Genomic DNA, 23,848 nt, shown 5'->3' with positions numbered 1-23,848 from the left:
GGGACTGAAAGCAAATAGAACCAGTGGAGTGAGTGATGAGAATGAAATTGTTAAGGTTGATGACTTGATTTGATGTGTAACTGGACAATAACTGAGAAAAACCTGACCAGAAACCACACACACATTTATTTAAATGGTATCTGTCATTTTTTATAATGCAGATCAATTCACTACAACTACTGTTCAGGAAGGCAACAGCCAAGAATGGCCAGTGAAAAATTAACATTCACCAGTAGTTTTTCCAGTCGAACAGAATCTCCATCAATCTGTTTGCTAATGTAATAAACATTGTTTTAGTGTGATTTATTTTCCATGCTGTCAAGTATTCAGCTGGAGTAGAGAGAAGTCCTGTGGGAAGGAGGACAGCAGGAGTATGTTTGAGTTTGTGTGTATGTAGTGGCACATGCAGTGGAGCCTGGTCTCCAGTCGTCCTGGATCCCCTTGCCACTGGACCAAGACCGTGCTCCGTCAATCCCGTGTGGTGGCTGGTGTACAACGGCCACCCCACGTTAAAAGAATTCATGCAATGGCATCTTCCATCATTTAAAATGAGTTCATCATTCACCTGAGTACTCATTTGAGCAAGTCATCCTCAACCCCGAGGGACTGCCTATGATGATGGTGGAGCAATGGCCACGGAACTTGTGCCTCAGGTTGACCGATGTGGTGCCTGAGCTGTGTGAATCCTGTTGCCATGCTGGGAAATTTACAAAGTGTGGGGGGGGAGGCAAAAGGCTCTTAAGTGCTTGTAAAGTGCCTCATAATTTTAATTGGGTCCCCCGCCACTGCCCGTTGGGTCGGCTCCAGGATGGTAGACGCGCCTGTGGGAAAAGCGTGTGGGAGCGGGTTCCTGACCCGCTGTCAAAAAAAACAACTTTCCCACTGATCTTGCCACTGATCGGGCCTGCTACCACCGTGGAAAATTCAGCTCATACACTCACCAGCGAGGGTCATCGGATAAAGATCAGGAGCAGGCAATCTGTTTGATTTCTTCCCCTTACCCATACACCCACCAGTTAGCCTGTTGCAACTGGTCAATTGTCAATGCCACCATAGCCGCTGGAATCAGATAACGAAGCACGTGGGCCATTCTGGTTTATACAGCTCAGTGTCATTGATTTCATAATTATGTATCCAGAATCATTTTGCAAAAGGATTTTGCACAGTGAAAGCTTGAATGGCTTTGGAATACCCAACCCAACAGAAGTATGGAACTGCTGTTATGTTTTTATTTCTTTTATAGTTTCTCTGATAGATTTTCTTTTGATAATCAAGGCTGAATCACTAAAAACTAGTGCACAGGTATAAAAAATAATTAAAAAGGCTAATGGAATGTTCCATGTAGTGCTGACGCAGGCCAATGCCCCTCCCCAGGGCCGCCGCGCACCCTGCACGAGCTCCGATGGCCTCCACTGGGCCACCAGGGAAGCGTGGTACCAAGGCTGCAGCCCAGCACCCAAAACGGATGGCAGCTCGGACCACACAAGGAGCAAGCAAGTCGGGCCGACCGGTGAGTCGGTAAAACCGGCAGGATGGCTGCCCGGGCTCTCTTGACCTCCCCTTTAACATCCACCCCGCGAGCCGATGTCGGCCCAGTTTGTGATCTGCAATGCTGGTGCTGACACCGCTCGCAGCAGCCTTGCGAGACGCAGGGCAAAATCCGCTGCGGGACGGAAAAGTGCCAGCGCTAAGGCGTCGCTGTGCAAGGCGATGGAGACATCGGCAGTTGCGCGGTGGCCCGGGGCGCTATCGGCGGGGCACGGCGCTACCGTTGCTGCGGCTTCACTAAATCCCACACAATTTTGCAGGAACGGGCAGCGCCGCCCCACCCGGCGAATTCACGCTCACGGAGGCGCTAACGGGCGCCACAAAAAAGGGGCAATTGATGTAATTCTGCTACACTGCTCTCCCTCCAAGACCAACATATCCTTCCGAGGGTGTGATGCCCAGAACTTCGCTCAGTAGTCCAGGTGTGGTCTAACCAGAGCTTTGTACAGCTGCAGCATAACTTGTACCTCCTGGTATTCCAGTCCTCTAGCTAGAAAGGTCAGCATTCCATTAGCCTTTTTGATTATTTTCTGTATTTGTTCATGACACTTTAATGATCTACACACACTGACCCCCAAGTTTCTTTGGACCCCCACTGCTCCTAGCTTTTCACCATTTAGTAAGTACTCCATTCTGTACTTTTTAGGTCCAAAGTGGCTGACCAGATGCAGTATAATGTGATTAAATATGAAGTTATCCGCTTTGGTAGGAAAAATATAAGGACAAAGTGTTATTTAAATGGTGATGGCTTGGGAAGTGCCGATGTACAGAGAGACCTGGGTGTCCTTGTACACCAGTCATTGAAAGCAAACATGCAGGTACAGCAAGCAGTTAGGAAGGCAAATGGTATGTTGGCCTTCATTGCAAGAGGATTTGAGTATAGGAGTAAGGATGTCTTACTACAGTTATACAGGGCCTTGGTGAGACCGCACCTGGAGTATTGTGTGCAGTTTTGGTCTCCTTACTTAAGAAAGGATACACTTTCCATAGAGGGAGGTGCAGCAAAGGTTCACCAGACTGATTCCTGGGATGGCAGGACTGTCATATGAGGAGAGATTGGGTCGACTAGGCCTGTATTCACTAGAGTTTAGAAGAATGAGAGGGGATCTCATTGAAACGTATAAAATTCAGACTGGGTTGGATAGACTGGATAAGGGGAGGATGTTTCCCCTGGCTGGGAAGTCTAGAACGAGGGGTCACAGTCTCAGGATTCAGGGTAGGAAATTTAGGACCGAGATGAGGAGAAATGTTTTCACTCAGGAGGCTGGTGAACCTGTGGAATTCTCTACCACAGAAGGCTGTGGAGGCCAAGTCACTGAATATATTTAGGAAGGAGATAGATAGATTTCTAGACACAAAAGGCATCAAGGGGTATGGGGAGAAATCGGGAATATGGTGTTGAGATAGAGGATCAGCCATGATCATATTGAATGGCGGTGCAGGCTCGAAGGGCCGAATGGCCTACTACTATTTTCTATGTTTCTATGATCTCACACTTGTCTACATTGAAATCCATTTGCCACAGTTTTGCCCATTTGCTTAATCTATTAATCTCTCTTTGTAACCTTATGCTTCTATCTATACTGCCTACAGTGCCGCCTATCTTTGTGTCATCGGCAAACTTGGATATTTGGCGCTCTCGCCCATCGTGTAAGTCGTTATTAAATACGATGAATAGTTGAGGCCCCAATACAGATCTCTGTGGGGCGCCACTAGTCGCATCGTGTTAGTTCGAGTAACTGCCCATTATCCTTACTCTCCGTTCCCTACTGCTCAGCCAATTTCCTAACTGGATCAATAATTTCTCTTCAGTTCCATGAACTTCAGCTAACAGTCTCTTTATTAAATCCCTTCTGGAAGTCCATATAAATAACAATCCTAGACATTCCTCTGTCCATTACTTTAAGACACCTCTTCAAAAAATTCAATCAGGTTTATCAGGTATGACCTACTCTTTACAAATCCAGCTGTCTGATCAGCTGAAAATTTTCAAGGTGTTCAGTCACTCAATCCTTAATTATAGACTTTAGTGATTTCCTGACAACATATGTTAAGCTAACTGGTCTATAATTCTCTTGTTTTTCTCTCTCATTTTTCTTACATAGTGGAGTGACACGCAAAATTTTCAATTCTAAAGCAATGGTTCCCAAATCGAGTGAACTTTGGAAGATTACAGTTAGGGCATCTGCAATGTGCTCACCTACTTCCTTTAAATCCCTGGGATGGAAACCATCTGATTCTGGAGATTTGTCGCTCTTAGTGTCATTATTGTCTTCATTGCTGTTATGTTAATTATGTTAATTTTGGTGAGTCCCTGTCCCTGATTCAATATTGGTTTCCTTGGGATGTCCGCTATGCTATCCTTCTCTTCCTCTACTGTAAATACTTAGCAAAGTAATTATTCAACATGTCTGCCATTTCCTTATTTTCATTTACAATATCATCATTCAGTTTTCAACGAGCCCACATTGCTCCTGACCACCTTCTTTTTCCTAATTTTTTTTTTTAAATGCGTTCTTCTAATTTCATGTTTGACGTCTTTCCTAATATAAGCACATAAGAAATATGAACAGGAGTAGGCCACCTGGCCCCTCAAGCCTGCTCCACCATTTAATAAGATCATGGCTGATCTGATCACGGACCCAGCTCCACTTACCTGCCCACTCCCCATAACCCTTTATTCCCTTATTGCTCAAAAATCTGTCCATCTCCACCTTTAAATATATTCAATGACCCAGCCTCCACAGCTCTCTGAGGCAGAGAATTCTACACATTTACAACCCTCTGAGAGAAGAAATTCCTCCTCATCTCAGTTTTAAATGGGTGGTCCCTTATTCTGAGACGATGTCCCCTAGTTTTAGTTTCCCCGAGTGGAAATATCCTCTCTGCATCCACCTTGTGTAGCCCCATCATTATCTTATATGTTTCGATAAGATCACCTCTCATTCTTCTGAACTCCAATGAGTAAAGTCTCAACCTACTCAACCTATCTTTATAACTCAACCCCCTTATCTCCGGAATCAATCTAGTAAACCTTTTCTGAACAGCCTCCAATGCAAGTATATCTTCCTTAAATACGGAGACCAAAACTGTACACAGTTCTCCAGATGTGGCCTCACCAATACCCTGTACAGTTGTAGCAGGACTTCCCTGCTTTCATACTCTATTCCCTTTGCAATAAAGGCCAACATTCCATTTACTTTCCTGATTACTTGCTGTACCTACATACTCACTTTTTGTGTTTCATGTACAAGGCCCCCCAGGTCCCTCTGTACTACAGCACTTTGCAATTTTTCTCCATTTAAATTATAATTTGCTTTTCTATTTTTTCTGCCAAAGTTGATAACCTCACATTTTCCCTCATTATACTCCATCTGCCAAATGTTTGTCCACTCACTTAGCCTGTGTATATCCCTCTGCAGATTTTTTTGTCCTCCTCACAATTTGTTTTCCCACCCATTTTTGTATCATCAGCAAACTTTGCTTCATTACACTCGGTCCCTTCATCTAAGTCATTAATATAGATTGTAAATAGTTGAGGACCCAGCACCGATCCCTGCGGCACCCCACTAGTCACGGTTTGCCAACTAGAAAATTTATCCTGACTCTCTGTTTTCTGTTAGTTAGCCAATTTTTTAATTATGCTAATGGATTACCCCCAATCCTGTGAGCTTTTCTCGTGCAGTAACCTTTTATGTGGCACCTTATTGAATGCCTTCTAGAAATCCAAATACGCCACATCCACTGGTTCCCCCTTATCCACCCTGCTTGTTACATCCTCAAAGAATTCCAGCAAATTTGTCAAACATGATTTCCCTTTCATAAAACCAAGCTGACTCTGCTTAATTGAATTATGCTTTTCCAAATCTCCCGCTACTGCTTCCTTAATAATGGATTCCAGCATTTTCCCAACCACAGATGTTAGGTTAACTGGTTTCTAATTTCCTGATTTTTGTCTGCCTTTTTTAAACATTTGTGGTTTTCTAATCCACTGGGACCTCTCCAGAATCCATGGAATTTTGGTAGATTACATCCACTATCTCTGCAACTACTCCTTTTAGGACCCGAGGATGTAAGCCATCAGGTCCAGGGGACTTGTCCGCCTTTAGTCCCATTATTTTACCGATAGCTATTTCTTTAGTGACGGTGATTGTATTAAGTTCCTCCCTCCCTATAGCCCCCTGATCATCCGCTATTGGGATGTTTTTAGTGTCTTCTACTGTGAAGATCGATACAAAATGTGTTCAATGTCTCTGCCATTTCCCTGTTCTCCATTATTAATTCCCCAGTCTCATCCTCTAGGGGACCAACATTTACTTTAGCCACAAATCTCTTGCCATCTGTTTTTATATTTTGTGCTAGTTTACTTTCATAATCTATCTTCCCTCTCTCTTTTTTTTTTTAAAAGTCGTTCTTTGCTGGCTTTTAAATGTTTCCCAATCCTCTGGCCTCCCACTACTCTTGGCCACATTGTATGCTCTTGTTTTCAATTTGATACCATCCCTTATTTCCTTACTTAGCCACAGATGGTTATCCCTTCTCTTGCATTCTTTCCTTCTCATTAGGATATATTTTTGTTGCGAGTTATGAAATATCTCTTAACTGTCTGCCACTGTTCATCAACCATCAACTCATTCCTATATTTTCTATTTTCCCAGTCCTCTTTAGCCAATTCTGCCCTCATACCTTTGTTTTCTTTTTGTATTCACTTTTGTCATTCTCCCCTTTGTTATCTATTTAGCAGATGTATGCTTTTTTCTTTAGTTTCAGTTTAGCCCTTATTTCTTTATTCATCCATGGTGTGTCATTACCGGCTAGTTTGTTCTTGCTTTTTAGTGGGATATATTTCTCCTGGACTCTCTTGATCGGCATTTTAAATCTTTCCCACTTTGTTCTATTTCTTATTTGTGAGTAAATTTGTCCAGTTTATTTTTTGTACTTGCATTCCCATCTACTTAAAATCTGCTTTTTTCCAATTTATTCTTTCGGTCTGTATCTCAATTATGTCCTTCCCAATCTTAGAAACATAGAAACATAGAAAATAGGTGCAGGAGTAGGCCATTCGGCCCTTCTAGCCTGCACCGCCATTCAATGAGTTCATGGCTGAACATGCAACTTCAGTACCCCATTCCTGCTTTCTCACCATACCCCTTGATTCCCCTAGTAGTAAGGACTTCATCTAACTCCTTTTTGAATATATTTAGTGAATTGGCCTCAACAACTTTCTGTGGTAGAGAATTCCACAGGTTCACCACTCTCTGGGTGAAGAAATTCCTCCTCATCTCGGTCCTAAATGGCTTCCCCCTTATCCTTAGACTGTGTCCCCTGGTTCTGGACTTCCCCAACATTGGGAACATTCTTCCTGCATCTAACCTGTCTAACCCCGTCAGAATTTTAAACGTTTCTATGAGGTCCCCTCTCATTCTTCTGAACTCCAGTGAATACAAGCCCAGTTGATCCAGTCTTTCTTGATAAGTCAGTCCCACCATCCCGGGAATCAGTCTGGTGAACCTTCGCTGCACTCCCTCAATAGCAATCTTAAACCTTTATCTGTTGTGATTGCTACTGCCTATATGTTGCCTAAGCTTACTTCTCTTATCTGTCTTTTTTCCCCATTACTAGATTCAGCAGTGATCTCTTTTTCTTGTTGGGCTTTTTACCCACTGGGTAAGATGGGCGCCCTGCACACATTGTTAAATCTCCATTCCCAGTACCCCCTTTGGTACCTCTTCTTGCCAGTTTATTTGGGATACTTAAAATCTCCCATGATTATATTCTGTGTCCTTTACTCATTTCAGATATTTGCTAACATACTTCTTTCTCCACCTCCTTTCCCCTATTAAGTGGTCTGTGGTATACCCCTATTAGCGTGATCGATCCCTAATCTTTTATTTCAATTGATTATGGATGTTTCTAACCTTCTGTTAGAAATGTCCCTTTTTTTTCTTACTGCCATTATGTTACCTCTAATTACCGCATCAACTCTTCCTTCCCCCTGCCCCCATTTCTTCATTCCCTTTCCTTTCTGATTATGTTGTAACCTGCAGCATTTAATTGCCAGTCCTGTTCTTTTTTGTAGCCATATTTCAGTCATTCCTACTGCTTCCTTGCTATTACTTCCGGTTCCCCCATTTTATTTTGGATGCTTTGTATACTGCTGTAGAGGCAGTTTCATTCTTCATTAATAGTTGCTGCTTTTACTTCATTTTTAACTGTCCTTTTATACTTCTGTCTTATAATTACAGTTGTTCCATGACCATTTATGTTAACCTTGTTCCTTACCTTGGTCTGACATTTACTCTCGTCTCCTATTTTTTTTTGTGTTCAGACTTGTATTATTTACATCAGATCCCAGCTACCCCTCTCCCCCAACCCACCTGATGGGCCCTGTTTTTAAATTTAGATCCTAACTTTTGATATTCCCTTAGCAGGACCTCCTTCCCCATCCGCCCCCCCCCCCCCACCATCTGTCACCATAACAAGTGTACCTTTCCCCTCCCTTTCAAGTTCCTCTTCAGTTGTACCGAGATATCCTTTACCTTTGCACCAGGCAGGCAACACACACTTCTGGACTCTCGGTCGTGACTGCAGAGGACGCTAGCTCCCTAACTAATAAATCCCCCATAACTACAACCTTCCTATTTTGCTCTTCTGCCCCGCCCCCCCCCGGACTGCTATCTCACTCCGGTGCCATGGTTAACTTTCCAGCTGTCCACCCTAATATGTCCTTACTATACAGTGTAAATGCACATACTTGAGAAAAGATCACTCTGTGACCAGTTACCTTTATTACCAAGACCTCAAGAGGCAGACGGTGGGTAGAACTTCCCCTTTTATAGCGGAAAGGCCAGGTTAGGAGTGTCTCCCACAAGTTCGCCCCCTATGGTCAGTGTTCTCAAGGTATACAACTTAGGTCAGCTTATATATGGGTTACAATGACAGTTGAATACATGACATCACGTTCCCCCCCCCCCCCCCCTGCCCAAGTCTTATTGGGATCACAGGTGGTTTACGCTCCCTTGTAAAGCGCCTGAGTTGGGGCTCCGGTTGTTGGGCGCTAGCCTGAGTGTCTGCTGTTTGAGGTGCCTCAGGCCTGTCCGGACTGCCCACAGTGGACTGGGCTCGCCTCCACTTGGTTCCGGTGTTCAGTCACCTGTGGTGGAGTAAACTCTACATTGTGTTCTTCCTCTGCTTCTTCTATGGGGTTGCTGAACCTTCTTTTAGTTTGATCCACGTGTTTGTGGCAGATTTGTCCATTGGTAAGATTAACTACTAAAACCCTATTCCCCTCTTTGGCAATCAGTGCCTGCAAGCCATTTGGGCCCTGCAGCGTAATTAAGGACAAAAACTGGGTCATTGACATCAATACATTGCGCCCTCGCATTCCTGTCATGGTAGTCACATTGTGACTGACGCCTGCTCTCAACAATTTCTTTCATAGTAGGATGTCTAAGGGATAACCTAGTTTTGAGCGTCCTTTTCATTAGCAGCTCTGCGGGTGGAACCCCTGTGAGCGAGTGTGGTCAGGATCTATTGGCCAACAGGAGGCGTGATAAGCGACTTTGTAGGGAACCCCCCTTGGATTCTGCGCATCCTCTGTTTGATTATCTGCACTGCTCATTCCGCCTGGCCGTTTGAGGCCGGCTTGAATGGTGCCGTTCTGACATGGTTGATTCCATTGCCTGCCATGAAGTCCTGGAATTCAGTGCTTATGAAGCACGGGCTATTGTCGCTGACCAAGACAACCGGTAGACCATGGGCGGCGAACATTGCCCGTAGAATTTCTACAGTGGCAGAGGATGTGCTTGAATTTAAAATGGCACACTCAATCCATTTGGAGTAGGCGTCTACTACAACCAAAAACATTTTTCCCATGAAAGGACCTGCATAGTCCTCATGGATGTGTGATCATGGCTTGGCGGGCCAGGACCAGGGGCTAAGGGGAGTTTCCCTGGGTGCGTTGCCCAGCTGAGCACACGTGTTGCACCTGTGAACACAAAGTTCCAGGTCTGTGTCTATTGCTGGCCACCAAACATGTGACCTGGCAATTGTCTTCATCATGACAATGCCCGGATGTTCATTGTGAAGTTCTCTGATAAACACCTCTCTGCCCTTCTGGGGCATGACTACTCGGTTTCCCCACAGTAGGCAATCGGCCTGAATCGAGAGTTCATCCTTGCGCCTATGAAACGGTTCAAACTCCTCAGGGCATGCCCTGTACTTGGCTGCCCAGTCCCCATTCAGGACACATTTCTGAACTAAAGACAGTAGCGGGTCTTTATTTGTCCAGACTTTAATCTGACGGGCTGTCACCGGTGAGCCTTCGCTTTCAAAAGCTTCAACAACCATGACCATCTCAGCATCATGTTCAGCTGCCCCCTCAGTGGTGACTAGTGGTAGCCTGCTGAGTGCATCGGCACAGTTTTCAGTGCCCGGTCTGTGCCGAATTGTGTAGTCATAGACAGCTAACGTAAGTGCCTACTTCTGTATGCGGGCCGATGCATTTGCATTTATGGCCTTGTTGTCGGCCAAAGGGACGTAAGGGGTTTGTGATCTGTCTCCAGCTCAAATTTCCTGCCAAACAGGTACTGGTGCATTTTTTTTTTACTGCGTATACGCATGCTAGCGCTTCCTTTTCTACCATCCCGTAGCCCCTTTCTGCCTGGGACAGACTTCTGGAGGCATAAGCGACCGGCTGGAACTGACCATTGGCATTCACATGCTGCAACACACACCCGACCCCATAGGATGATGCATCACACGTTAAAACTAGTTTCTTACACGGGTCATCTAACTTTAACATTTTGTTGCACGCAATTTGTTATGCTCCATCAAAAGCCCTTTCCTGGCTGTCCCCCCAGACCCAATCGCGATCTTTGCATAGGAGCACGTGTAGCAGCTCTAACAGCGTGCTCAATTTGGGAAGAAAGTTGCCAAAATAGTTCAGGAACCCCAGAAACGAACGCAGCTCCGTCGTGTTACGGGGTCTGGGTGCTCTCTGGATCGCTTCCGTTTTGGACGCAGTAGGTCTGATCCCGTCTGCTGCTACCCTCCTCCCCAGGAATTCTACCTCTGGAGCTAAGACGACGCCCTTCGCCTTTTTCAGTCGCAGCCTTACCCAGTCCAGTCTGCGTAGCACCTCTTCCAGGTTGTGGAAGTGTTCTTCAGTATCGCGACCCATGATGAGGATGTCATCTTGAAAAACCATCATCCTTGGAATCGACTTGAGGAGGCTTTCCATATTTTGTTGAAAGATCGCGGCGGCCGAACAAATCCCGAATGGACATCTGTTATACTCAAACAACCCCTTGTGTGTCGTGATGGTGGTCAGCTTCTTCGACTCACTCACCAGCTCCTGGGTCATGTAAGCTGAGGTCAGGTCCGATTTTGAAATAAGTTTGCCACTGGATAGCGTCGCAAAGAGGTCCTCCGCTCTCGGTAGTGAGTGCTGGTTTTGGACACCCGCTTGATGGTTGCCTTGTAATCGCCACATATCCTGACCGACCCATCCGCCTTGAGCACCGGCATGATCGGGCTCACCCAGTCACTTAATTCAACTGGCGAGATGATGCCTTCCCTCAGCAGGCAGTCCAATTCGCATTCTATCTTTTCCCGCATCACGCATGGCACCGCTCTGGCCTTGTGGTGTACTGGCTTGGCGTCCGGGTTTATGTGAATCACTATCTTGGTCCCCATGAAAGTGCCGATGCCGGGTTGAAATAATGAGTCAAATTTGTGCAGGACCTGTGAGCATGATACTCGCTCCACAGAAGAAATTGCATTGACATCGCCCCATTTCCAGTTCATGACAGCAAGTCAACTCCTCCCCAGCAGTGCAGGACCATCCTTCTGGACAATCCAGAGTGGCAACCTGTTCTCCGAATCTTTGTGGGTCACGACTACCATGGCGCTGCCTAGCACTGGAATGATCTCCTTTGTATATGTCCATAGCAGTGCGTCAATCGGCAATAATTTTGGCCTCCTGGCCTTGGACACCTACAACCTTTCGAACTGTTTTATACTCATCAGGGACTGGCTGGCCCCCGTGTCTAGCTCCATTAATACTGGGATGCCATTGAGGAGCACTTTCATCATTATCGGTGGCGTCCTGGTATATCAGCCGTATATGTGTTCCACATGAACTCGCTGAACTTCAGCTTCCAGCGATTTTCCCCCAGTATTCATTTGGCCTCGTAGGGCTTACATCAGGCCCGTCCTCCTCATATATCAACCTGGCTGCAGGCTTCCTGCACATATGCGCCAAGTGACCGCTGCCGTTGCAGTTTCTGCAGGTATATTGCTGATACCCGCAAGGTCTGGCTGGGTGTTTGCCTCCACACCTCCAGCATGAGCTGGAGGCCCTGTTGTTGGAAACAAAAGGTCCATTACCAGTCGATCATCTCTGAAACTGTCCTTAAACGCACCATTCAAAGGTGTTGATGGCCCCATTACTGGCCGCATTGTCCATTGCAATGGCATGAATCGCCGTTCAGCTAGCCATTGTCTCTGTTGAATTCCCCCTTTGGGTTCGACTGCATGCTGGGGCATGTCCGATTGCCCTTGTCTGCCTAGAGAACTGTGTGCCGCGTTAACAATGTTGACTCCTTCTCTAACTCCCCTTACCCTGCTGTCTAACAATCACAGGCTTCCCTTCCTGTAACTATACTTTCCTCTGCGGCGTGACTCATTCTGAAGAAAACTATCCAAAAATTCCTCCCCTCTCTCATTTGCGTCTCTAACTCTGCTGGATGGATACTGGTTTTTTTTCTGATTCTATTGTGTTATTATCAGAAGGATTTTTTTTAAAAAAGCTCCAAATCACAGATATCTTGGCAACCCTTGCTCATTTCAGTCTATGGTTGATCAAGGACAGCTGTGCTTCTGAGGAACTGATTCTGCCTATTACTGCTCCTCTTTGAGAGCGTATGCAGGTGGAATACTCCCAATGGTCTAAATCAGAATGAGGGAGGGAATATTCAGCACAGAGATGGTCTTTTTACAGTTTTGAGACAACTTGCAAAGAAGGATTTGTTCAATTCTGTAATAAGTGTAAATGCTTAAAATACAAAGCAGGCCAGTTAGCATCGGAATGAGAATGATAGCATCTCGGGTCGGATCCTTCATCCAAATGAGTGTAGTGTGTTCTGCGCATGGTCTGCCCTCCAGGCCTCCATAACCAGTGCCTGCGAAGAGATGCTCGGTCACTCAACCAGGAAACACCAGGACTGGTTTGATGAGAGTGATCAGGAGATCGCAAGTGCAGAGCATTTCTGAGCCATAAGACAGCTTGAGAACAAGGCTATGGGAGCGGATAGAATCTATGCTGAGGCACTCAAGTATGGCGGGGAGGCATTGTTGGTGCGGATACATGACCTCATCCCTCTCATCTGGAGGGAGGAGAGCATGCTGGGAGATCTCCGAGATGCAGCAATCGTGACCATCTTTAAAAAAGGGGACAAGTCCAACTGTGACAACTGCAGAGGAATCTCCCTGCTATCAGCCACTGGGAAAGTCGTCGCTAGAGTCCTCCTCAACCGTCTTCTCCCTGTGGCCGAGGTAACAGTGTGGATTTCATCCCCTACGGGGCACAACGGGCATGGTTTTTGCAGCGCGACAGCTGCAGGTAAAATGCAGGGAACAACGCCAGCCCTTATACATGGCCGCCTTTGACCTTACAAAGGCCTTTGACACTATCAACTGCGAGGGTCTATGGAGCGTCCTCTTCCATTTCAGATGCCCCCAAAAGTTCGTCACCATCCTCCGCCTGCTCCACGACGACATGCAGGCCATGATCCTTAACAATGGATCCATTACAGACCCAATCCACGTCCGGACCGGGGTCAAACAGGGCTGCGTCATCGCCCCAATCCTCTTCTCAATCTTCCTCGTCGCCATGCTCCATCTCACAAGCTCCCCGCTGGAGTGGAACTAAACTACAGAACCAGTGGGAAGCTGTTCAACCTTCGCCATCTCCAGGCCAGGTCCAGGACCACCCCAACCTCTGTCGTCCAGCTACAGTATGCGGACGATGCCTGCGTCTGCGCACATACAGAGGCTGAACTCCGGGACATAGTTAACGTATTTACTGAAGCGTGCGAAAGCATGGGCCTTACGCTAAACATCCATAAGCCAAAGGTCCTCCACCAGTCTGTTCTCGCCGCACAACACTGCCCCCCCAGGCATCAAGATCCACAGCGCGGCCCTGGACAGCGTGGATCATTTCCCATATCTTGGGAGCCTCTTATCAACAAGAGCAGACATTGATGATGAAATTCAACACCGCCTCCAGTGCAGCCTTCGGCCACCTGAGGAAAAGACTGTTTAAAGAGCAGGCCCTCAAATCTGCCACTAAGCCTATGGTCTGCAGGGCTGTCGTAATACCCATCCTCCTGTATGGCTCAGAGACATAGACTATGTACAGTAGACACCTCAAGTTGCTGGAGAAATATCACCAACGATGTCTCCAAGATCCTACAAATCCCCTGGGAGGACAGCCGCATCCTCGACCAGGCCAACATTGAAGCACTGACCACACTTAATCAGCACCACTGGGCAGGCCACATTGTCCGCATGCCGAATACGAGACTCTCAAAGCAAGCGCTCTACTCTGCACTCCTTTACGGCAAACGAGCCAAAGGTGGGCAGAGGAAAAGTTACAAGGACACCCTCAAAGCCTCTCTGATAAAGTGCAATATCCTCACCAACACCTGGGAGTCCCTGGCCAAAGACCGCCCTAAGTGGAGGAAGTGCATCCGGGAGGGCGCTGAGCACTTCGAGTCTCATCGCCAAAAGCATGCAGAAATCAAGCGCAGGCAGTGGAAAGAGCGTGCGGCAAATCTGTCCCAACGTCCCTTACCCTCAACGACTATCTGTCCCACCTATGACACGGACTGTGGCTCTCGTATTGGACTGTTCAGCCACCGAAGGACTCATTCTAAGAGTTGAAGCAAGTCTTCCTCGATTCCGAGGGACTGCCTATGATGATGATGATGTGTGTTCAGTTACATTGATGTTGTGAAAATTCTCCTCAATTTGATAGAGATGTTTTGTAATCTTGTAAATTAATGTAGTGCCTTTTTAAATTGTAACAATATTGCTGTAAAAGCATGAACAAATTGAGAAAACGCCACCTGTGCAAAATTGCTTTTAAATCACAACTCCTGTAATGCTGTTTATTTACATTCAGCTGTCCAAGACAGGACCGGTAATGAATCTGTCAGGCTGCTGTAAGATTTACTGTGATTTGTCGAAGCTGTGTGTAAATGTAGTAGTTTCAAGATCGACAAGTCAATTCTGTTTGCTTTTAGTACATCCTTTTGTGTATTTTGTGACCAAACCAATTAGTTAAGTGATAGAGACAGTAAAGAAACACATATGAGTCGCATGGCTGAGGAAGATGGTGTAATAAACAGGATGCATGAGATATTTGAATTGTTTTAAATAGAAGTGAACATTGCCTCCTTAAATCTTCATGTGTGGATTTGTTTCAGAAACTCCCACGATCTCTTATTTGTTGACTTGATATTTCAAACTGACTCAATTAGTGCATCAACTAGAGCTAAGGATGATGTATTCTGAGCTATTGACAGATGCAGGAGAATTATTTTTTTTGAGCTCTACTCAAATATTTCTCGAATGTCAAGGCCCACTCCTGTAATTGAATGCTCACTCCCTATGAACTGTTGTGACTTTATATGCACAATATTTCGTTGCCCAGCAAACATTAATTTATCTTGCATAGTGATTGTCACAACTTTCAGGCTGTCCCAAAGTACATCACAACCAATGAAGTACTTTAGAAGTGTAATTAGTGTAGAGAAATCCAGCAGCCAATTTGCGCAGAGCAAGGTCGCACCAACAACAATGAGATAAATGAGCAATTAAGCTGTTGTAGTGATGTTGGTTGAGGGATAAATATTGGCCAGGACACTGGGAGAGCTCCCCTGCTCTTCTTTAACCAGAATGTGACTGCTTCCACATTCTAGAGCAGAGTGCAACCTTACCCACAACAAACACACATACGATATCTACCAATTGCAGCAAGTAATTTTTGGTCTTTGTGTGGAATCTGAAGTATCAGGCGTTCTGGGGCTCAATCTTGGAGATCCACTCAACACAAACCACTCCCTCAGTGCAGCAACGTGTGCACCAGCATGAGGAACACCCACCCTTACCAACGGATTCCTCATCACTATCCTTAATCCTAACCACAACAAACACCAGAATTGAGGGCCAAACAAGCGGCATTGCTCCCAGCGCAAGCAGTCTAATGTGGCAATATATTCCTCCCGCAGATGCTGTTCAGTCAGGATGTGCACTGAAGAAAAGGAGAAAGAACTTATTTTATATCACCTTTCACGACGCTCCCAAATCACTTTGCATTCAATGAATTATTTGAAATGTAGTCACTGTTCTTATGCAGGTAACCATGCCAGAAAATTTGTGCACTGCAGTTAGAAAAATTACCAACTAGTTTATTTTTTGGTGATGTTGCTTGAGAGATAATTGTTAGCCAAGACACGGCGAACAGACAGAACTGCTCCGCTGTACTTTGAATAGTGCCATTGGATGGTCTTGCCCCAGTATTCCACTGTCCCATAGTTGTGTGTGGGAAATTACACACACACACAAAATATGTATGATTTATATACATAGTTATATAATCACCTCAAAATATCTATGTAAATGCACTCTTAAATAAAATCAAAGTGTGTTTGGGGGGGGGTTTAGGATTATGTCACAATTTGGTAGAATGCACTTCCTATACAAAAGCAGTTTTACTTAAGTTTAAGGGCCAGGTTCTTGGACCACCAAGGTTGAATGAAGTGGGAAAGACGGCTTGGTAAATCCAGCAGTGGGGACTAGGTGAAGCTAATTGTCAACCCAATTATGTATTTTACAGGAAATCTCTACGTGTTGTTTTCTTATTTATCTTCAGGACTGTTTGCCCACAGTAACAGCCCCAAAGGGATTGCATTCTGTACCACTAAACAGGGCCTAACTCAAGAAATGTTGCTCCATAAAAGATAGTTGTGAACACTCTTTGGGGAAAAAAATATATATTTTAGCTGCCCACCCCTTCCTGAGGGTCTCGATTGGATAATACCCCAGTATTGATTAACAGCTTTAGGAAAGGGCGGAATGAATATTTGGTTTTGATTCTTGGATTAATTATAGCTAGCGATTGATATGTTTTTCACCTGAAAGTTTTACTGGGCTGCTCCCCATAGTCCACTGTAACATTGGCTGAAGTATAGCGTAAACCCCAGAGAAATGGTATGAATGGCTGTTTCTGCCGTTTCTACAGGGTTTCCACCGACCTTCTGCCAAAATTACAGCGGGAGATCAGGAGAGGTCTGTGGAAATTTTGTGCCCTTATCTTTGTTCCTGATGTCGAGATGAGACCAAACTGCCATGTGTGTACTACTACCTTCCTAATGATGTGCAAGTGCATTATTGTCAATGTCATTTAAAATCTAAATGCCTTCATCTCCATAAGTGGAGACCTATATTTTTGTGCCTCTTGTGATGTGCCAATACAATAACAACTTCCTCTTGTAGTCTGTTAAATGTTAATTCAGTACATTTACACTTAGTTCCAGGGTCAGAGTTGAATTGGAGCTCAGCTAATCCACACATGTTCAGAGTGTTGTGATTGATGTAGGACTGAGCATGTACTAGCATCATGATGCGACCACAGTGATGCACTGAATTAACATTTAACAGGCTGCAAGAGGAGGTGGTTGTTGTATTGGCACATCACAAGATGCACAAAAATATAGGTCTCCACTTATGGAGATGAAGACATTTATATTTTAAATGATGTTGACAATAATGCACTTGCGCATCATTAGGAAGGTAAAGGCATCATGATGATTGAATGCTTGATTGAAAGGGAGTCGAGGGTTATGGGGAGCGGGCAGGGAAGTGGCGTTGAAGCCAAGATTAGATCAGCCATGATCTTATTGAATGGCAGAGCAGGCTCGTGGGGTCAAATGGCCTACTCCTGTTCTTATTTCTTATGTTCCTATTTCTTATGTTCCTATGCTTTGTGAGTGATTCTAGTTCCCTAGATGCAGCGAGCGGAAAGAGTATGTCAGGTGGCGGAGCTGGAGCTTAAGGAGAACAAGAGGGGAAAATGAAAAGGAACATTGACTGCAGTAGTTGTGATAAAATAGAGTAAGTGAAGATTGTGATGGAGAGGGACCAATCTAAGCTGTGTGTGATTTTCTTTCTACTCCTCAGGGATGAGAAGAATCAATCCATTATCGTAAGTGGGGAGTCTGGAGCTGGCAAGACAGTGTCTGCTAAGTATGCCATGCGTTACTTTGCCACTGTGGGTGGGTCAGCCAGTGAAACAAATGTTGAAGAGAAGGTCCTGGCCTCAAGTCCAATTATGGAGGTAAGTGAGCTATTTTCCTAACAGCAATAATAGGAAAGATAAATCCTTGTGAATTTAGTTACTGTGAGGTATTTATTAGGAAGTATTTTCTTTCCTTTCCTCCATCCCAGTCGTCTTGTCCCATGGTCTATCCACCGTCACAAAGGCAGATGGGCAACTTACACTCGGGGCCTCTCCCAGTTCCAATCAAAGATTCTACTAGATGTGATGAAGTGGTTCCTGGGCTATTTTCCCTTCGATTTGTTGCTCTTCCCTTGTGATGAACTGCCTGGATTCTGCTTGGTTGCTCTCTCTCATAGAACGAGTGAGAATGTTAACTCATCACATTGGAGTTGCACGTTTTTATTCTTCTGTTCCAGCACAACACATTGGCACTTGATGGCAGCAATTCCTGTTTGAGCTGGGTCAAGATACCATTTGAGACACTGTTTTATAGGTGTTCCTATTCGTGGGGAAAGACCAGGTAGCCCTAATTGTACTGGAATAAGCATGAACTGTGGTTGGTTGGTGCAGCAACTCCTGCACTTTTCACTTCCCCGTCCTCTCCAATTGCTAGTTTAACAAATGGCAGGAATCAGTTGTAAAGAGTGGAGATTATTCTAATAACAATATGCATTTATATAGCGCCTTTTAATGTTTAGAAAAAATTCCAAGGTGCTTCACAGAAGCATAATCAGACAAAAATGGATGCCAAAACAATGAAGGAGATACTCGGCAGGGTGACCATAAAGAGGAGAGGGAAGTGGACAGGCTCAGCACAATTCCAGAACATGGCTGGCAATGCTGGACAGTGGGATGGGTAATGCATAAAAGGCCAGAGTCGGAGAAATGGAGAATTCGGGAGGTGGGGGCATGCGACGGGTGTTGTAGGGCCGGAGGTTAGAGATAGGAAAGGAGGTGTCATAAAGGAATTTAAACACAAGGATGAGAATTTTAAATTGGAGGCTTTGGGGGACTAGGACATTATGTATGTCAGGAAGGGCTGGGGAGATAGGTGAGTGGGACTTGGCGCAGGATAGTAGTAGAGTCTTAGATGTGCTCAGGTTTACGGAGGCCAGGGGACGGAATACTGGCAAGGAGAGCATTGGATTAGGTGAGTCTGGAGGTGACAAAGCATAATTGAGGGTTTCAGTGGCAGATAGCAGGAACTGGTTGTGAAGAGTGGAGATCATGACAGATAGGCTAAGGCGGTCGATGTTACGGAGGTGGAAGTAGATGGTGTTTGTGATGAAGAATATATGGGGTCAGAAACTTAGCACTCGGTTGAATAGGAGATTGCAAACTCTGTGGTTCAGCCTGAGATAATGACCAGGGAGTGGATGCAGAGTTAGTGGTGAGGGCTCAAGACAATGGCTTCAGTCTGTCCAATGTTTAACTGGAGGAAATTGCGGCTCATCCAAGACTTGATATCAGACAATCAGTCTGACAACACAGTGGCAGTGAAGGGTTGGGAGAGATGGTGGAGAAGTAGAGCTCAGTGTCATCAGTGTATATCTGAAAGCTGACTATCGGCTACATAATATTGGCATTTTGGATATAGGTGTTGTCATTGTGTCCTTAGTTACCAAACCTTCAGTGATCAGTAAGATGTTATCAAAGTAATATGCAACATTTTTAGAGAATATGGATCTAAATCATGTTTTGTTTATTAGCTCGTCCTATTTTTTTCTTCTTTCTAATCTTGGTTTCTTAATTTAGTTTTTGCTGAATTTTCAGTTCCTCATTCTTTTCTTCCCTTTGTATTGGCTCACAAAACAAATTGAACTGTGACCTATTTTCCGTCACTTGGTGCTCACTGAGGGGAAAGTGTCTAAATCGTTGTCAGTGGTAACAAAGCCCATTATTGTCATTGATTTCTTTGAGAACATCTGTAGCATCACCTCAAGAGAGAGCTTAAGATTAGCATTTTACTTTCTTCCAAATCACTCAATGGCTCAGATGTTGATTCTTTCTTTGTCTTGTGGTTTTTCAACTTGTATAAACCCAAATTAAAAATGATCAAAACTCACCTTTGTAAACATCTGTTCATATTCAGTGTGGATAACTATACATTAATAAGTACATTATTATAGGAAAAACGAAAGATACGTATAATAGTTGATCATCTGTTGAAGATGGAAAAGGAAAGAAATTGGGTTATTGGTTATTCAGGGACAGTATCTGCTGCATCTCAAGAAATAAAATGTGGAACCAAATTGAGATCAAACCTTATTAGTGTGTTATTAACAATCTTTGGAGTAGATCTGGATAAATATCTGATTAGGAATGTAATTGAGGGATGTAAGGGAGAAATACAGAGCTGGGACACAAATGATTTCTCGGGAGGGGGGGGAAGAGCGGTACCGGCTCCTGTGAAAATGCATGGGAGTTAGCAGAGGTGCAAAACCAGCAACAACCCCCGCTCCCACCGGTAGCGCCCCGGGCTGCTGCGCCAGCGATGATGCCGTCATCACCGCACGTAGTGACCCGTTTTCGCCCTGCAGCGGAAATTGGGCAGCCTCCCATGAGGCCGCCACGGGCAATCGTCAGCTACAACCTCGCGGGTCGCAAACCAGGCCACTCTCCGCTCATTGAGTGAAAATTAAAGGAGAGGTGCGTGTCGCTATTTTTTTCTCCCGGCTGGCCTTTGGTGGTGTATTTCGCGGGGTCCATGCCACGATGATGCAGCCCGGCACTCCGTTTTGATGCAGTTACAACACCCTGTGGCATAGTGGAAGCCCCTTGCCCCACTGCAGAGCTTGCAGCACGCCCTCCCATTTAACGGAAGGGGTGGGCCCTGGAATCGCGCCAGTGCTATGCCGCGTCGCGCTGGCAAATTCGCGCGCTTAGCGCCCTGGTCCAGCGCCCGACATTGCACTCCACTTCCTCTCAGGAGCGGTAACCCCAATTTCACGGCCGGGGTGGGACTTCCGCGCCGGAAATGGGGCAATACCGAATTTTAACCCCTTAAGGTCTATACAGCAGATGATGTATGCTAAGTTACTGGAACTGCCAAGAAAGGCAAACAACTAGAGATAAATAATGTAAGCATCCTGGGGTTTGTTACCCCAATGTGATATAGGGCAGTAGGTGGTTGATGTGCTGCAGAACCAACATGCAGCTGCACTGCACTGCACTGCACTGATGGGAACACAGTGATTCTCAAGAATGCTGAATTTCTGATCCCGAGTGCATTGCTGTTGGGAAATGCCGTGCTTTGGTCGGGTGAGTGAAATTCAAAGGAGGGTGAAGCAGTGGCAGTAGTGATTTGTCACTCTCCTTCCTCATTGTAGGTGAAACTACTGGATGAGCATTTTCGTGATGAGCTTTATCAACAGTGTTTTTGAGAGTGTGAATGTTTGTGGAGAACAAAAGACCAGAAATGGATCGTGATATTGTGAAAATGGAATAACTAAATGGCCATTTCCTACTCCATATTTTCTTATGCTCTTATTACCACAACCAGGTTAGTGCATCATTACCAGGTTCTAATCATTCCTTATTTTCTTTATTCCCAAACAGGCCATTGGTAATGCTAAAACCACAAGGAATGATAACAGCAGTCGCTTTGGGAAATATATCCAAATCGGCTTTGACCGGCGATATTACATTATTGGTGCCAATATGCGAACCTATCTGCTAGAGAAGTCCAGAGTGGTCTTTCAGGTTTGTACAGATGTCTGCAATATAATTTATTGGGTCATCCACAGCACAGCAAAACAACTTCTGATTATTCTCTATAAAGAGCGAGGGAATGGAACAAATGTTAGACCTCACCCTTTCCGCTAACAACTGCCACCGGACAGGAAGATAAAAAATGTGACATCTGACTTGTCTCTGGCTCTCCATAGTCAGGGATTGGCCAGTTGAGCTGTCAATCAACTGGCTACCACCCTTTGGGTGGGGAGGGGGGTGAGCTTTGCTGACATAATTGAAGCCATTCCAATATATTACACACACTATACTCCCTGGGTATGTTGATGAATCTTATTGTATCAATCTGATGTGATATACGAGAACTACAAGAGTACGTGCTCCAATTGATCCAAATTCATAATGTGTTGAATTCTAATCCACATTCCCAAAAGCTGAATTTAACTTAACAGCAATATTCAGATATAAATTATCTGAAATTTCTCCTTTGTTAAGTAATCTAAAATTCTCAACGCTTCACATAGTATTAAGGCAAAGCATACCAGTGACACTCAGCTTAACTTTCCTCCCCCTATAATTTTTTTTTTATCCTGCATATTTGTCTGCTTTATGGTACCTCTATGGGTTGAGGAAGAATCAGTTTCGTACTAACTGAGGCAGAGTTTAGCCACTGCTCAGAGAGAGTGAAACTGCCCTAGGACATAGGGATAATAGAGGAGCATTATGTGTAATCTTTATCACCAATACTGTAGTGTGAAACTGACGCCTTTCCACCTTATGGGGAAGCCGAGTACTACACTTTTGTTGCAGTGTATTAGGCCATGCAGAATGATGACTATAGTCTTTTGATCCCAGTACATTCAATAAGTCTAGTGACAATGAGCATTCATCGTCTGCATTACCAATTGATGTATCATTATCACTCCAAATGCAATAATGAGTCGAAAATGATTGTGGTCCGATTTACAAGAGCACTGATTAATGGCCAACTCTGCTTATATGATTGGGAATTGCTGAGGCCATTTAACTTCTATTGATATCAGATTTTTTTCTTTTTAAGCTGCAGTGGGTTGATGCTGCGCCACAAAGCAGAGAGGAGTGGGTACATGCCCAGAACCCTCATTAGTGAATTTCCAATCTCGACTCTTATCATTAGAAGGAGATGGAAATTAGAGACCACATGGGCAAGAAACAAGAAAGTAAGTCAGGGAACGAGTCTCTGCGGACCTCATATGCTGACCTTCCAGTGGCTGCTGACAGAGCGCACTTAACAAGCTAGCTGGAGGGTACATTGCACAGAGATTGAAAGGAGGAAGGGTAGTTGCCAAATGCATGTCCCTACTCAAACTAATTAAGTACAGTAACATTTTTAATTCATATTCTGGACACCCAAAGCACTTGTCATCTGATAAGTTGCACTTTACAATCACTTTGCAGTTTTATGTTACTTTTGACCATCACAAATATTATGCAATTAAATAGGATCTACTGTGACCAGATTCCTTTTTATTATTTAAAGTTGCATTGTCGTCCCTTTGGTGAGGACAGCAGTCCAGCAAACAGTTTGAGTTCTAACAATCCTCAAATTCATGGGCATTAATTTTCATTTTTTTTTTAAAGTGATGTATCAATAAAAAGAGAAGTAAACCAGTAATAAATTGCATTGGAGTCCAACACACTCCTCCTAGAATGAAGTGACACAGCTTGCCGGAGTTTTGATCGCAGGTGTGCCTCTGTGGAAAATACAATACAAAGGTCAGACTCTTCTATGCAAAGAGGAAGAAAGAAAAGCGGAGGACAAGTTACCGTGGGCCTCTGGATAATTCTTAGCTGTTTTCAGAGTGGCATTGTCAGCATCCTAGAAACAGGTCCTTGGTGGTCTCTATTAAACAGAGATGAAGCATGGGAAGGGAGGAAAATAAATCTTTAAAAAGGGGGAATTGGACCAAGAGATACCATGTTTGCTTTTTGTCTTCATTAGGCAGAAGAGGAACGTAACTACCATATCTTCTACCAGCTGTGTGCCTCGGCCAATCGCCCTGATTTCAAAGAACTGAATCTAAGTAAGTTAGCCTGACCAAATGTTGCTATACTAATGCAAGAAGATGCAAACTGACTGTCCTGTTTAATTCATCTCAGCAAAAGCACTGTTGTTCCTGAACTGCAATCTTATTAGTCTTGGAAATTGAAATTTGTTAGCTGCAGATGATTCATAATGCACAATTACATTAATTTAGTCTTGCTTGTTTTTACTCAATAAAATGA

At 44.7% G+C, this 23,848-nt stretch overlaps 1 protein-coding gene across 1 annotated transcript in view; it reads left to right on the top strand.

Moving 5' to 3' along the window:
• The window catches only part of myo5b (myosin VB), a 310,547-nt gene that overhangs the window by 131,115 nt on the left and 155,584 nt on the right, over positions 1 to 23,848 (top strand). Inside the window, exons 5-7 of the mRNA XM_070867495.1 lie at positions 17,794 to 17,950; positions 21,452 to 21,595; positions 23,565 to 23,646. Coding sequence (XP_070723596.1) covers positions 17,794 to 17,950; positions 21,452 to 21,595; positions 23,565 to 23,646 — 383 coding nt within the window. The remainder of the gene's footprint in view (positions 1 to 17,793; positions 17,951 to 21,451; positions 21,596 to 23,564; positions 23,647 to 23,848) is intronic.

Source organism: Pristiophorus japonicus, chromosome 2 (assembly GCF_044704955.1).
Source record: "Pristiophorus japonicus isolate sPriJap1 chromosome 2, sPriJap1.hap1, whole genome shotgun sequence".
NCBI lineage: Eukaryota > Metazoa > Chordata > Chondrichthyes > Pristiophoridae > Pristiophorus > Pristiophorus japonicus.
This window is presented reverse-complemented; position numbering and strand designations above follow the sequence as displayed.